This window comes from Carlito syrichta, unplaced genomic scaffold (genome assembly GCF_000164805.1).
Source record: "Carlito syrichta isolate Samal-C Ts95f unplaced genomic scaffold, Tarsius_syrichta-2.0.1 Scaffold82277, whole genome shotgun sequence".
Classification (NCBI taxonomy): domain Eukaryota; kingdom Metazoa; phylum Chordata; class Mammalia; order Primates; family Tarsiidae; genus Carlito; species Carlito syrichta.
Genome location: NW_007026373.1, coordinates 645,114 through 661,159, shown reverse-complemented (window position 1 = coordinate 661,159; position 16,046 = coordinate 645,114). Strand labels below are relative to the sequence as shown.

The window sequence follows — 16,046 nt, the reverse complement described above, 5'->3', positions numbered from 1 at the left end:
CCTGGTCACCGCAGCCTCGAACTGCTGGGCTCCAGCGATCCTTCCGTCTCAGCCTTCCAAGTAGCCGGAATTACAGGCATGCGCTACCACGCCCGGTTGATTTTTTAATTTTTTTATTGTAGAGATGAGGTCTCGCTGCCCAGGCGGGTCTCGAACCCGCGGGCTCAGGCAATCCACTCACCTCAGCCTCGCAAAGGCGCGGGATTACAGGCTTAGCCACCGAGCCCAGCTAGAGTAGCTCTTTAGGTCTAGCTCTCTATGGTGGCCAAAGTGGTGCCCAGATTGCAGGCACATATTGCAAGAGATTGTCTCAGTGAGCCTGGAATGTGAACTAGTTCACTCTGTTGGAAACTGTGATATCTGAGGTGTGGGTGGGATGAATGCAGTTGCAGAGCCCAAGACTGGAGTGTGGGCACTCTTTGAAGGGTCATAGCTCTGGGGCCAGAGCCCACAAGTAAGCCCAAGTGACTTTGCAGCAGTTGCTCCTGGTAAGGGGTGGGAGGGTTTGGTTATGAGGGGAGTGCAAACTCATATTCAATCTCTCAGGGATTTTCGGGCAGGACTGGCTGTGGTTAGTTCAGTGGCAAGAGATGCTGGTATCCACTGCCGAGCAGGGTGCTGGGGACCATGGTGGGTTCCACTGTGTGACTGATTCTGATGGCCTCCAGCTTTCTTCATTTCGAGTCCTCTCCTGACATCTCAGGTATGCCAATCTCACCAGCAATCCTTTCTATGTGATGTTCTCTGTATTTTTTGCTAAACTGTATTGTTGCAGATTTTTTAATGAGCACTCTAGACTTCCCTGGGCTATTTTGGTTTGTGAATCCCTGTCTGTATTTGTGGTGTGTATGTGTTGGGATGAATGTTGGCATCTCCTACTCTGCCATCTTCATGATGTCCCCTCCCAGGTTTTTAAGATGTTCTCTTCATGGTTTCTCCTCCTACTCTCCCCCAGGGCTGGAGAATAAGTTTATGCACTTAGACTGTAGGTCCAGATGCCCACATCACACATGGCTGATGGGACATCTCTGATGATTCAATTCACCTTTAAGCATTCGATCCTAGAACCTGTTCATAAGTCTGCCTTCATTTTCACATGGTCTCCTGTGTGTCTGACTCCACAACTCCCATGTCCCTCTTATAAAGACCCCAGTCAATGGATAAAGGCCCACCCTAATGTTATCATCTTAACCGGACTACATCAGCAAAGACCCCTCCTATTTAGAATGCGCTCACATCCACAGGTACTGGGGTTAGGACTTGAACACATCTTTTTGGGGGACACAATTCAACCTACAATACACTTTCTGATTTTTCTTGTACAATGATTAGACCAGTAGTTCCCATCCTGGGGGCTCCTGAGATTTTAGGTGTCCCTAAAGTAACACATCTTGAAAATCTTTGCCATCACACTTATTAAAATTTTGGATATGTTACTAAGCCATATTGGGTCTCAGTTTATATACAAAACCAACCTTTGTATAGTTGATGGTCTACAAGAGATATGTCAAGTGTTTATCATTGGGTTTGGTCCATAGTAGCTACCAGGTAAGAGAAAGGATTCTGAATATGGATGGTGGTGGTGGGTGCACATTAAGAATATTAGATCACTGAACTGTACACTTAAAAATGGTAAAGATGGCATGTTTTGTTACGTATATTTTACCACAATGAAAAACATTGGGGGAAAAAAATCAACATTATGGATGAGATTAAAGCAAAAGTCATTTTAAGAGAATATTTATTAGGCCAGGAAAGACCTGACTATAGCCAAATTAGGGATTTAGGGGTATTAACAGCAGGGAAATAATCAGTATGGAAATATGAAAAAAAGACTCAGTTACCAGAGACAGCAGAGGAATGATGATCAATCTGCAGAACAGAGAATTACAGTCACTTGACAACAATTTTGTTATAGTGCATTGTTGGTTTATCAACTTCACCATGGTCTAAAAGAAATATATCTCTCAATTCTAAACCTGTCACTCTGACAACATCCTTTGATGTGTAGAGTGCTTTGTTGTTTAGAGAGAATACTGGAAAACAAGCAGGCATACATAGCTTTTGTCAATAAAAAGGATTATCTTTGTGAATTAGTGAGATGACATCTGGTTTATACATATTGTCCCTTCTGTTCTGACTGGTTTTTAGGAGTAAGTTTCCCTCTCTCTGATTAACTCAAGATAAAGACATGAACAATTAACGATAAAACCTTCAACAATGATGATCCACCAATAAATGACAGTTTGGGAACATTTCTGGTTAGCATGTTATGTTTTTCCCTCCCCCAAAGTCACACTTGGGCAAAATTCACTGATAAATAGCAAAAATGGCATCAAACAAACACTACAAACATTTAAAAATTTATTTTATGTTGACTTTTCAAAGGAATAATAGTAACAAAAAAAAAACCAAAAGAGACCTTATAAAAAGTATTCTTAGTTTAGGTAACATAATTTTAAGATTTCAGACTACTCATTTTTCAAAGAATATACCCAAGACTTTGAAAGTAGTATCAGAAAGGAAAAAAGAATTAAAAGGAGGGGGGAAAAGGTGGTGAAGAGAATTCAGAAACTATTTGGTTCCATTTTATTTAATATATATTCTTAAATAAGAGCATGAGTATGTTCATGACATTTTTCTGTGAAAAGAACAAAGCTTCCACCTTGCTGCAAAGATTAAGGCAGTCAAAGGAATCTGAAAAATACTGGTTCTACCGTGACCAAGTTTGCCTGCTCTGAATATATTCCAAACTCCTGGTTCCACTTTGTATTTCAATGTAGAAACATAACAATGTTGGTGATAAAGTTACATTAGACACTTCATGATAATTCTGGGGGAGGGAAATCTCTGTTTTGTGAAATACAGATGGAATCAAATGCCTTTGGAGAGGTTCTGGCCAAAAATGGTCCTCCGCATTAATTAGACTCTAGAAGAAATCATTCAGCTCCTTCGACTGCTGTTGTAGAAACAGGTTTCACATAGTATGGACCTTCACTCAGGTATGTTCTGAGCCTCAAATAACTTGGGTTCCCAAAGATTTCTGCAATTGTCTTAGAATTAGCAAGTGCTTTCACCAGTTCATATTTGGCATCCTTCGAAGCTTTGTCATGCTCCACAGACCGGTCCACCACATATTCTACAAAACCTGGACTGTTAAACATAAGTTTCTGAGCCCAGGGTTGGTTTGCAATGGCCTGAAATGGAAGACAGAAAGAACATAATTCCTCTGAGCATTAAGAAGTCAAAAGTTTGTTAGTGTGATGGCACAGTTCTTAGAAATGTGGCAACATGAACCTTAAAAATGTTAACTTTTGTCTGCATAAATTCTCTCCTGAGAATCTAACTTAATAATTCTATATATTAAAAGCTTTGTATACAAAATATTCATCAGTGTGAAAGTTACAAGATAAATGCCTAGTAATGGAGAAATGGTTAAGTAAATTATGGTATATAGCAATGAAAAATAAACATTAAGAATAATGTTTATAAAGAATATGTAGACATGAGTAAATCTGCTACATGAAAAAAAGCAAATCCAGTTTATTTACAAGGCATGATTATAATAGTGGAAAAACAAAACCAAAAGATACTCTCATATTTATGCATAAGATAATATTTTCAAGAATGTTCACTGTAGTATAATTTCTAAGATATTATCTTAATTTACGAAAGAATGATTGTAACGCTAGCACTTAATCATGGTGCCCCAGCTCATAGAAATGTAGTGATCACTTTAGTAATCTTATCAATAATGGGATTTCAGGCTGCACTGTAGCTAGCCAATGAAATACTGACTTTCTTTCTTTTTTTTTTTTTTTTTTTTTTTGAGTTGGAGTCTCACTTTGTCGCCCAGACTGGAGTGCAGTGGCCGCTCCCGGCCACCACAGCCTTGACGATCCTTCCACCTCGGCCTTCCAAGTAGCCGGAATTACAGGCATGCGTTACCATGCCCGGCTGACTTTTTTAAATTTATTGTAGAGATGAGGTCTCGCTGCCCAGGTGGGTCTCGAACCCACGGGCTCAGGCAATCCACTCACCTTAGCCTCCCAAAGGCACGGGATTACAGGCTGAGCCACTGAGCCCGGCTGAAATACTGACTTTCTAACTGCCTCCTTTAACATAAACTTTATTTTATTTTATTTTTTGAGTTGGAGTCTCACTCTGTCGCCCAGGCTAGAGTGCAGAGGCACACTCACAGTCACCCCAGTGTTGACCTGCTGGGCTCTGGCGATCCTTCCGCTTCAGCCTTCCAAATAGCCGGAACTACAGGTGCACACTACCACACCTGGCTAATTTTTTTTTTTTTTAATTGTAGAGACAAGCTCTCACCAAGTTGCCTGGGCTGGTCTTGAACCTGTGGGCTCTGGCAATCCTCTGGCCTCAGCCTCTCAAAGTACTGGGATTACAGGCTGAGCCACCAAGCCTGCCAATATAATAAACTTTAAAAACATAATGTTGAAGAGAAAAAGCAAGTTGCAGAATGGTATGAACAGCATGATATCACTTACAAAGTTTAATAAAATGCAAAATACTATATTTTAAGGATACATACATATGTAGTAGAAATATGAATCATATGTGGGCCTGTATACCTGAATTCATGACAGTGATTACATCCATGAAGGAAGAAAGGGGGATAGGACGGGGCAGAGATAGCAAGATATAACTCTAAGTTTGAAGTATTTCATGAAAAACAATCAAACACTAATACTAAAACTAAAAGGAAATATACCAAACAGGTACAACTTTATGTGATTTTTAAAATTTCAATTTTTCAGTATTTTCCAAATTTTAAAATAGCGAATAAGCAACTTTATAATTTTTTAAAAACTGCACTATTACCTTTTTTTTATTTTTTGAGTTGGAGTCTCACTCCATCATCCAGGCTGGAGCATAGTAGCATGCTCATGGCCACCCCAGCATTGACCTGCTGTGCTCAGGCAATCCTTCTGCCTCAGTCTTCCAAGTAGCCGGAACTACAGGCGTGTGCTACCACACCCAGCTAATTTTTTGATTTATTGTAGAGATGAGGTCTCATCAAGTTGCCCAGGCTGTTCTTGAACCCATGGGCTCAGGCAATCCCCTCACCTTGGCCTCCCAAAGTGCTGGGATTACAGGCTTGAGCCACCACACCCAGCCTACTATTACCTTTTGATGAGTAACAATCAAGTTATTTGGCCTAGTGTCTTCCTCTCAAAATGTGTTACACACACCAGTAGTATCAGCATCATCTGGGAGCTGGTTAGAAATTCAGGATCTCGGCTGGGCTTGGTGGCTCAGCCTGTAATTCCAGCACTTTGGGAGCCCGCGGGTTCGAGACCTGCCTGGGCAACTTGGCGAGACCTCATCTCTACAATAAATCAAAAATTAGCCGTGTGTGGTAGCGCGCGCCTGTAGTTCCGGCTATTTGGAAGGCTGAGGCGGAAGGATCGCTGGAGCCCAGCAGGTCGAGGCTGCAGTGGCCGGGACTGTGTCACTGCACTCCTGTCGGAGCCAACTCAAAAAAAAAAAAAAAGAAATTCAGTATCTCAGGCTCTTTCTCAGAAGTATTGAATTAGTGTATGCATTTTAATAAGATCCTTAAGACTAATGTTTGAGAAACAATGGTCCACCTAATAGCCAAAGATGAAGCATGGGCTAAAATTAAAAATAGCTGTCCCAATCAGTAAATAAATTATCTTTACATCTGGGACCAACTAAGTAGAGAATAAAGTAGAAGAGCAAAACCCAAATAAATTAATAATGAAAATACCAAGCAGGAGCCAACATGGCCATTTTATACAAGGACTATTTAAAGGGGAAAGCAGACTTTAAAAAAAAGTTCTTGAAGATGATAGGACTATTTATATTCTTCAATATCCAGATCATGTACCACATTCTCAGGAAGCCTTGCCTCTCTTGTCCCTGCCACTCTCCTTGTTACCTCCCAGCCTATGCCAAGTATGCGGCCTGAAATCTCATTATTGATACGATTACTAAAGTGATCACTATATTTCTCTGACCCCAGGCACCATGATTAACTACCAGGGTTATAAAAATACGTCATATATGGTTTCTACTCTCAACTAACTCTGCTTGGGTGAGACAGGTCAACAGATAAACATTTTCAGCATAATTTGATGAAACACAGCAGTATAATCCTTATCACAACTATAATTATCTATGTAAGTATACAATTATATTTCCTGCTTAGCTCCCTCAACAGACAGGAATTTACAAGAAAAAAATTGTTATTTATTTTGTTCACTGCTGTATTCCCTGCACTAAGCAAAAAAGGACACAACAAATATTTGCTGAATGAATGAAGGAATGAATGCAACATATGAGAGCTAACATTATTTAACTCACCCTTGTCAGTTTGGGCAAAGTACACTGAAGAGATACCTAAGCTAGGCCTCAAGAAATGACTAAGAAGTTAACAAGCAAAGTTAAAGAAGAGTGTTAGGTGCAGAGAACCCAACAAAGATTCAGAGATATGAAACAGTTTGGTACCACTAGAGCACTAAATGCCAGAAGGGGAATGGCAGGAAATAAGGCTCAGGAAGAAAACTGGGCTGGGGTAGAATTACTTCTGTGATCCCACAGCACCTTGTACAGACTTCAAACAGCACCTAGAATCTTTACTGAAAACAATCTGTATTCGTCTCCCTAATTAATTAGTCTCCAAGGTAGCAGAGGGGGCATAGCACAGGGACTGACTTACCCTAAGTATTCACATGTTGAACAAACAGAATTGCAGAAGGACCTATGGAAGAACAGAGAATACTTACTGTTAATACTTTTAAGGCAGCACAGTGTAGTTCAGGGAAGGGTTGACTACTGATGCCACGGAAGAGCTCCAGTGAGTCCCGAGATAAAGAGGAAAACCAGGATTCTGTCATCCGCAGGAGATCATCAGTCTGCTGCTCAGGCTATAGGACCAAAAAGCAAAATCTCATGACAAGGTTAACTTGTCCAGAGGTAAGAACTCATTTGGAAGCTACTAAGAAACATGGGTTGTGATGGTACTCTGTCATTAGTTTATTGTGTGATCTTGGCTAAGTATGGAGCATTCTTCCTCAAACTCAGCCCAGACCTTTCCCAGTTTTCCTTGGATGTGGCTGATTAAGCAATCTCTAGAGCCTCTTCAGTTCTAACACCCTATGATTCCATTTTAACTTAATAATGTCACTAGTCATATAATGAGGGCTATCTTTTATTAAAAGTAAGAAAGATAGCATTTCCTTGGTCAATATTTTATTTTTTTGAGTCAGAGTCTCACTCTTTTGCCCAGGCTGGAGTACAATGGCATAATCAAGGATCATCATAACTGAACCTCTAGCCTCAGCCTCCTGAATAGCTGAGACTACAGGCATGCACCACCACACCGGCTAATTTTTGATTTTTTTTGTAGAGATGAAGTCTTGCCATGTTGCCCAGGCTGGTCTCAAACTCCTAGCCTCAAGCAATCCTCCTACCTTGGCCTCCCATAATGTTGGGATTATAGCCATGAGCCACTGTGCCTGGCCTTGGTCAATATTTATACTAAGTAGTATTATGTTGACTCATTCAGATTTATTTTCCCAAACACATCCTGGTGTCCTTCATTAATTTCCCAATCTACTTACTGGTAAGTACAGAAGAGATGAAACTGCATCCAAACATCTAATTTTTAGCTCTGTCGAGGCATTCTTTGCTTGATGGCCTATTCTCATAAGCAAGCGTTCAAAACGAGTTCCTTTGAAAGATAATGAGTTATTTTAGTGGTAAATTATACATCACACAAAACTTGCCATTTTAACCATGATCCATCTCCAGAACTTTTTCAACCCAAACAGAACTTTGTACCCACTGAACAATAACTCCTTTCTTCCCTATCCTCATCTGGTAACCACTACTTCTTGTCTATGAATTTGACTACTGTAGGTACCTCATCTCAGTGGAATCATACAGCATTTGTTGTTATGTGACTGGCTTATTTCACTTAGCATAATGTCACTGAGGTTCCTTCATGCTGTAGCATGCATCAGAATCCCATTTGTTTTCAAGGCTGAATGACATACCATTATATGTATATTCCACATTCATTCACCAAGGTCCACTGGGTTACTTCTACTTTTTCTGTCTATTATGAATAATGTTGCTATGAACATGTACAAACAAGTGTCTGAGTCTCTGCTTTCAATTTTTTTTGATACACCTAGAAGTGTAATTGCTGTGTCATATGATAATTCTGTGCTTTATTTATTTATTTATTTTTGAGTTACTGTCTCACTCTCGCCCAGGCTGGAGTGCAGTGGCATGCTCACAGCTACCAAAGCCTTGACCTGTTGGGCTCAGGCAATCCTTCCACCTCAGTCTTTGAAATACCTGGAACTACAGGTGTGTGCCACCACACCTAGTTAATTTTTTTGACTTATTGTAGAGACCAGGTCTTGCCAAGTTGCTCAGGCTGGTTTCAAACCCCTGGGCTCAGGCAATCTTCTCACCTTTGCCTCCCAAAGTATTAGGATTACAGGCATGAGCCACCGTACCTGGCCTGTGCTTGATTTTTTGAGGAACTACCTATACTGTTTTCTAAAGTGATTGTACCATTTTATATTTCCAACAGAAAGCACAAGGATCACAATTTCTCCACATTCTAATACTTGTTATTTTATGCTTTTATTTTTTAAATCATAGTCACCCTAGTGGATTTTCACCAGAGTGAAAAATGAGATTTCACACACTATGTCTCTACCAACCTAAGCCAACACAAAAATAAACATATAGTCAGAGAAAAAGTGACAGGCCTAGAATTCAAGTTTTATGTGATATGGCATATATAAAGAGTACAAAACTGTAATCAATGGATTGAAAAGCAGCTGTCCCAGTTGGTATGATCTTAGAAAATTGTCTTAATTTCCCTGAGTTTACCTTATCCATAAAATGAGAACAACATTAGTATAATCTTTGCAGGATTATAAAAAGATTATATGTTATAGGTAAAAGCACTCAGAAAAGTACACATAACAAGGATATCAGTTATGCTACACAACAGCATATTAATTTTCAACATATATTTCACAATGGTTTTAATAACAGTGCTGCACGTTATTTTTTGTGTGGATTTCATTGTGCAAGGATACCCATGAATATGCCATAACAGTATCTTTCTTAGCATAAAATCTTGAAACAAACTTTTGCTTCCTTTCCTTTCTTGATATTACAAATACAAAATTTCATTAAATATTCACAACATCCCTGAGAAGCAGTTATTATTCCCTTTTTAATAAAAGAAAAATGAGGTGTAAAAAAAGGGAAGTGACTAAATGAAGTTCAAAAAGTGAAGTCAGACAGAAGTGGAAGATCTGTTTGGAGAAGGAGAGGGGTGAGTGATTATAAAATACTTGAATCACTTCATCCCCTTCCAACAGAGTGTGAAATGTCAGTTTCATACAGGAGGAAGCCTGGTTGGGACACAGCAGTGGGTACCACAGCACAGGTGGAACTGGGAGCAGAACTTGGTGGGGAAGGCCTGCCTGCGGGGTGAATCTGACTGACACACATGCCACTGGCACCTGGTGGAGCAACAGACTGGTGGCTCTCTTGCAGGGCAGAGCAGAGAGTAGGGATCCAGCACCGAATAAAGGAGGCAACCTGAACATGTATGGAAGGGTAAAACTCCTCACACCAAACAGGGATCTCCTTGAACACAAAGAGACCAAAAAGGCAGGCGTGGGAATCCAGGCACTCCATCTCCTGCCACGAGCTAGGCCTATACAGGAGCTGGGATCATGCTGGATGACAAAGAGGGGCAAGTGATTCTGGTATGTGCTGGGTCCATTCACCCCCTCCCAGTCAGTACAATACATCAGCCACATGCAGCAGGGGCTGAAAAATGGCTCAACAAATTTAGCAGCAGAGGAGAAAATTTGTAGCAACAAGAACTCCCCCAGGGTGGAGCTCCTCCCTCTCTCACGAAGAAAAGAGAGGTCTGACATAAATGAGGAAGAATCAAGAGGAAACACAAGCAACCTTCAGAGTTTTAATGAGATAGCACACAAAAAAGCAGCCATCAGATTACAAACAATGAAAAGTCTCCAGAATGACCTGCTCTGGATGACAGCCACAGAAATCAGAAAACAGATGGTACAAATGAACAGGAAACAGAAGAAACATAAAGCAAAACCCAAAGAAATCATACAGGAAGTATGTGGAGTTGGCCAGTTTCAAAAAAGCCTATTCTGAAATCATGGAAATAGAGTTCCATCCTTGAAATCAATAACACATGAACAAGTATTGGGAAAAGACTCAACCAAGCAGAGGAAAGACTGTCAGAGTTTGAAGACCAAAACATGGAATTATCACAGTCTGTTAAAAACATAGAAAAAATACCTGAAAAAGAAGGAACAAGGCCTCTGAGAGCAGTGGGACTAGGTAAAAAAGCCAGATCTACTGATTGGTATCCCCAAAGCAGAAAGGGAAAATGAGAACATCATAGAACAAATACTTCATGAGGTCATTCAAGAGAACTTCCCTCATCTTGCTAGAGAAACAACCACCTGAGTGCAAGAGATTCAAAGAACCCCTGCAAGGTATTACATGAGAAGACCATCCCAAGACACATGGAAATCTGCCTCCAAAAAGTAAGCATGAAAGAAAAAATTTTAAAGGCAGCAAGAGGAAAAAGGTCAGACTACCTACTGGGGAAAACCCATCTGTATCACTCCAGATTTATCTGCAGAAACACTATAAGCCACAAGAGATTGGAGTCCAACTTTTAATGTTCTTGAAGCAATTCCAACCAAGAATTTCCTACCAGTCAAGTTAAGCTCCATCAGCTACAGAGAATTAAGATCCTTCCCAGATATCGAATCCCTAAGAGAATATGCTGCCTCCAGACCAGGCCTTCAGGAGATGCTTAAGAAGGTGTTAAGCACAGAAAAAGAATGACCATGCACATCACATAACTACAGGAAAACACAGAGTTAACAGAGCATACAGAGCACCCACAAAAATGAAAATACACGTATACAAATGCAAAAGTTAAAACGAAACAAAGTAATTCCTTAAGCCCTGTGACAGGGATAAACTCTCACATATCAATAATCAGCTTGAAGCTGAATGGACTAAATACACCACTGAAGAGATACAGAGTGGCAAACTGGATTTAAAAAACATGATCCAACATTCTGCTGCCTCCAGGAAATTCATCTCACTGCAAAAGACACCAACAGATTAAAGTTTGGAAGATGGAAAATGACCTTTCAGATGAACAGAAAACAGAAGAAAGCAAGCGTAGCTATTCTAATAGCAGACAAAGCAGTCTTCAAGCAATCAAAAGTTAAAAAGGATACAGAAGGAAACTGTGTAATGATAAAAGGCTCTATCTATCAGCAAGAAATAGCCATCCTAAACATATATGCACCCAGGGTTTATAAGACAACCACTAAGTAAACTAAAAGAGAACAACTGACTCTCACATAATCATAGTTGAAGACCTAAAGACCCCACTAACAGCTTTAGATAGATCATCAGGGCAAAAAACCAACAAGGAGATCCGGAACTTCAACTCAATGATTGATCAAATGGACTTAGTAGACATCTACAGAACACTTCACCCAACAACTACAGAGTATGCATTCTACTTATCAGTACATGGAACATACTCCAATATCAATCACATTCTTGGATATAAATCAGGCATGAGCAAATTTCAAAAGATCAAAATAATACCATGCATCTTCTCAGATCACAGTGGAATAAAAATAAATATCGCTACCAACAAGATTCCCCCTCAAAACACACAAAGACATGGACACTAAACAACATGCTGTTTAACATCTTCTGGGTCAATAAGGAAATCAAAACAGAAATAAAAAGATTCCTGGAAACAAATGAAAACAAAGACACATCTTATCAATCTCTGGGATGCCATGTAAGCAGTGTTAAGAGGAAAATTCATAACACTTGCACGCACACATCAAGAAAACAGAAAGATCACAAGTAAACAGCCTAATGTCACACCTAAAGATAAAAGATAAAATCACAACTGCAGAATATAGAAGACAAAAATATCATAGAAAGGATCAAACATGGTTCAAACAAGACAAAAACATGGTTCTTTGAAAGTTTAAATAATATTGATAGATTGACTAAAAGAGAGAGAGAGAGAGAGAGAGAGAGAGAAAGTTCATATAAACACAATTAGAAATGAAATGCAAAAGGCAAAGTCACAAATGACCCAGAAGAAGTTCGGAAGATTATCAGAGACTATTATGAACACTATATGCAAACTGACTTGATAACCTCAAGGAAATGGAGGGCTTAGTGACACCACACAATCTCCCAAGGTTGAAACACGAAGAAATTGAAACTCAATCCCAGCACTTTGGGAGGTGGAGGCGAGAGGATCACCTGAGTTCACCTGGGCAAATTGGTGAATCCTTGTCTCTATGATAAATAAAAAAAAATTAACTGGGCATGGTGGCACACGCTGATAGTTCCAGCTACTTGGAAGTCTAAGGTGTAAGGGTCGCCTGAGCCCAGTGGGTAGAGGCTGTGGTAGCCATGAGCATGCATGCCACTGCCCTCCTGGGCAACAGAGTGAGACTCCAACTCAAAAAAAAAAAAAAAAGAAAAAAGAAAGAAAGTATTCTAGGCAATCGAGAATGATGAAATTCTCCACAAATCATTCTATGAAGGTAACATCTTACTTATACCCAAACCTGGCAAAGGTCCAACAAGGAAAGAGATCTACAAGCCAATCTCCCTGATGAACACAGATATAAAAATTCTCAACAAGAGTCTAGCAAATTGGATCCAACAATACATCTCAAGGATCATCCACCATGACCAGGTGAGCTAGTTTAACATTCACAAGACCATAAATGCAATTCAGTACATTAACAGATGTAAAACTAATAACCACATGATTATATCATTAGAAGGAGAAAAAGCATTTGACAAAATCCAGCATCCCTTCTTGATAAAAACCCTTGAGCAACTAGACACAGAAGAAAACATTCCTCTCAACAGTAAGGGTCATCTATGATAAGCCCATAGCCAATATTTTCTCAATGGGCAGAAGTAGGAAGCACTCCCCCGAAGAACAGGAACAAAACAAGGAGGCCCACTCTCACCTCCTCCTGTTCAACATAATGCTGGAAGTTCTAGACAGAGTAATCAGGCAAGAGAAAGAAATCAGGGGGTATTAAAAAAGGAAAAAAAGTAGTTAAGCTATCCCTCCTGAGGACAATATGATCCTAAACCTTGAAAACCCAAGAGAGTCTGTCAAAAACCTCCTTGCACCAATACTTTGGTAAAGTCTCGGGGTATAAAATCAATGTGCAAAAAACAGAGGCATTTCTACACACCAGCAAAAAGCAAGCAGAGAACCAAACAAAAATGCAATCCCATCTACAACAGCCAAAAAAAAAAGTATCTTGGCATCCACCTTACCAGAGATGTGAAAGACCTTTACAATAAAAGTACAAAACACTGCTCAAATAAATCAAGGATGACACAAACAAATGGAAAAACATTCCATGCTCATGGATTGGAAGAATCCATCTTATTAAGATGTCCATTCTGCCTAAGGCAATCTACAGATTCGATGGAATACCCATCAAATTACCAACATCCTTTTTCTCAGACCTGGAAACAACAATACAGAAATTTGGAGGCCAAGGTGAGGAGATTGCCTGAGGGGATTGCGAGGACAGCATGGGCAACTTGGCGAGATCTCATCTCTACAATAAGTAAAAAAAAAAATTAGCCAGGCATGGTAGTGCACACCTGTAGTACTGGCTACTTGAAAGGCTGAGGCAGAAGAATTGCCTGAGCCCAGCAGGTTGATGCTGGGGTGGCCATGAGTATGCCACTGCACTCCAGCCCGGGTGACAGAGTGAGACTCCAACTCAAAAAAAGAAAAAAAGAAATTCATATAGAAACAAAAAACAGCATGAATAGCCAAAACAATTCTCAACAAAAGGAACAAAGCGGGAGGTATTATACTTCCCAGATTTTAAACTCTCTTACAAAGCTACAGTAACTAAAATAGCATTGTAATGCTACAAGAATAGACACATACACCAATGGAAAAGGACAGATTCCAGAAGCAAAAACACGGTCTTTCAATAAACTCATCTTTGACAAAGTCACCAATAACAATCACTGGGGAGAGGAGACCATATTTAGCAAATGGTGCTGGCAAAACTGGCTGACTATATGCAGAAGAATGAAAATGGATCCTTACCTATCACCGTATACAAAAATCAACTCTAAATGGTTCAAAGACCTAAAAGTAATACCTCAAACTAGACGAATTCTAGAAGAGCAGGAAACACCTTTATGTACATCAGAGTAGGCAACAAATTCTTGAACAAGTCCCCAAAAGCGACTGCTATAAAAGCTAAGACAGACAAGTGAGACCTCATTGAACTTAAAAACTTTTGCACCACAAAAGAAAACATCATGAAAGTAAAGAGATAACCCACAGAGTGGGAAAAAATATTTGCAAATTATGCATTGGACAAAGTCCTAACATCCAGGATCTACAAGGAATGCAAATGAAGTAAAAGGAAAAAAACAACTCCATTAAAAAGTGGGCAAAGGACACGAACAGACACTTCTCCAAAGATGACATACAAGGAGCCAGCAGACATATGAAAAAATGCTCAGTCTCACTAATCATCAGACAATACAAATCAAAACTATAATGAGATACCACCTAACTCCGGTAAGGATGACCATCATTACTAAGTCAAAAAACAACAGATGGTAGGAGTGCAAGGTAGTGCAACCTTTATAGAAAGCAGTGTGGTGCTTTCTAAAAGAACTAAAAATTGACCTCCCATATGATCCAGCAATACCTCTCCTGGGAATATACCCGGAAGAACATAAATCATTCTACAAAAACGACACCTGCACACACATGTTCACTACCACACTATTCAGAATACCAAAAACATGGAATCAGCCCTACTGCCCATCAAAAGTGAACTGGATAAAGAAAATGTGGTACATATACACAATGGAGTATTACACAGCCATAAAGAACAAAATCATGGACTTTGCAGCAAACTAGAGGGAGTTGGAGACCATCATACTAAGTAATTTATTACAGCAACAAAGAACTGAATACTGCGTGTTCTCACTAATAAGTGGGTCCTGAACAATAGTCACATGAGCATGAGGAAAGAATCGACAGTTGCTAAGCACTGCTAGGGGAGGGAGCAGTGTGGAGAGAACATGTAAACACAAAGGCGGGCAGAGAACCAAATAAAAAACTCCCCCCAATCCACTACTGGGGGAAGTGAGGGCCTCACGGGCATGCAGTCTACTAACGTAGCTAACCCTCACTTGTACCACACATCTTTATTACAACAACAACAAAAAAGTTAAGTCAGGTGCTGGTACAGTAGTGAAAGCCTTGTAGTCCCAGCTACTCGGGTGGCTAAGGTGGGAAGATTACTTGAGCTGAGCTCAGGAGTTTGGGACTAGCTTGGGCAACATTGTAAGACCTCATCTCAAAAAAAAAAAAAAAAAAAGAAAGGTAAATCGGGCACAGTAGCTCATGCCTATAATTCCAGCACTTTGGGAGGCCAATGTCAGAGGACTGCCTGAGCCTAAGCCTACAGGCTCGAGACCAGCCTGTCCAACTTGGTGAGACCTCATCTCTACAATAAATCCAAAAACTACCCAGGTATGGTGGTGCATGCCAGTAGTTCCAGCTACTTGGAAGGCTGAGGTGGAAGGATTGCCTGCACCCAGGAGGTTGAGGCTGCAGTGGCTGTGATTGTGCCACTGCACTCCAGCCTGGGCGAGAGTAAAACTCCTATTTAAAAAAAAAAGCTAAGTAAGTGTTAGATCTGTGTCATGAATCCAGGTCTTTCTGACCCTACTTAGTGGTCTTTGTGCCATAAATATTATTCAATAATGACAGAGAAGGAAAGCAGTGTTTGTAGAATCTAAAACAGCGAAAAGTAAAAAGAAAAAGTTTTCAGTAGCAATTATTAGACTTTAGAGATGAGTCCAAGATCATGATTAAGAAGACTGCCACCTGTAACATAGTTTCTAAA

At 40.0% G+C, this 16,046-nt stretch overlaps 1 protein-coding gene across 2 annotated transcripts in view; it reads right to left on the bottom strand.

Annotated features, from left to right (window-relative positions):
* Nucleotides 1-1,724: 1,724 nt before the first annotated feature.
* Nucleotides 1,725-16,046, bottom strand: part of PSMD5 (proteasome 26S subunit, non-ATPase 5) — a 38,229-nt gene continuing 23,907 nt past the window's right edge. For both annotated transcript variants that reach the window (XM_008055757.1, XM_021711207.1), the window contains 3 exons: nt 7,611-7,720; nt 6,774-6,914; nt 1,725-3,197 (listed from right to left, as the gene is read on the bottom strand). In XM_008055757.1, coding sequence (XP_008053948.1) covers nt 2,940-3,197; nt 6,774-6,914; nt 7,611-7,720 — 509 coding nt within the window. In that variant the 3' untranslated portion in view covers nt 1,725-2,939. The remainder of the gene's footprint in view (nt 3,198-6,773; nt 6,915-7,610; nt 7,721-16,046) is intronic.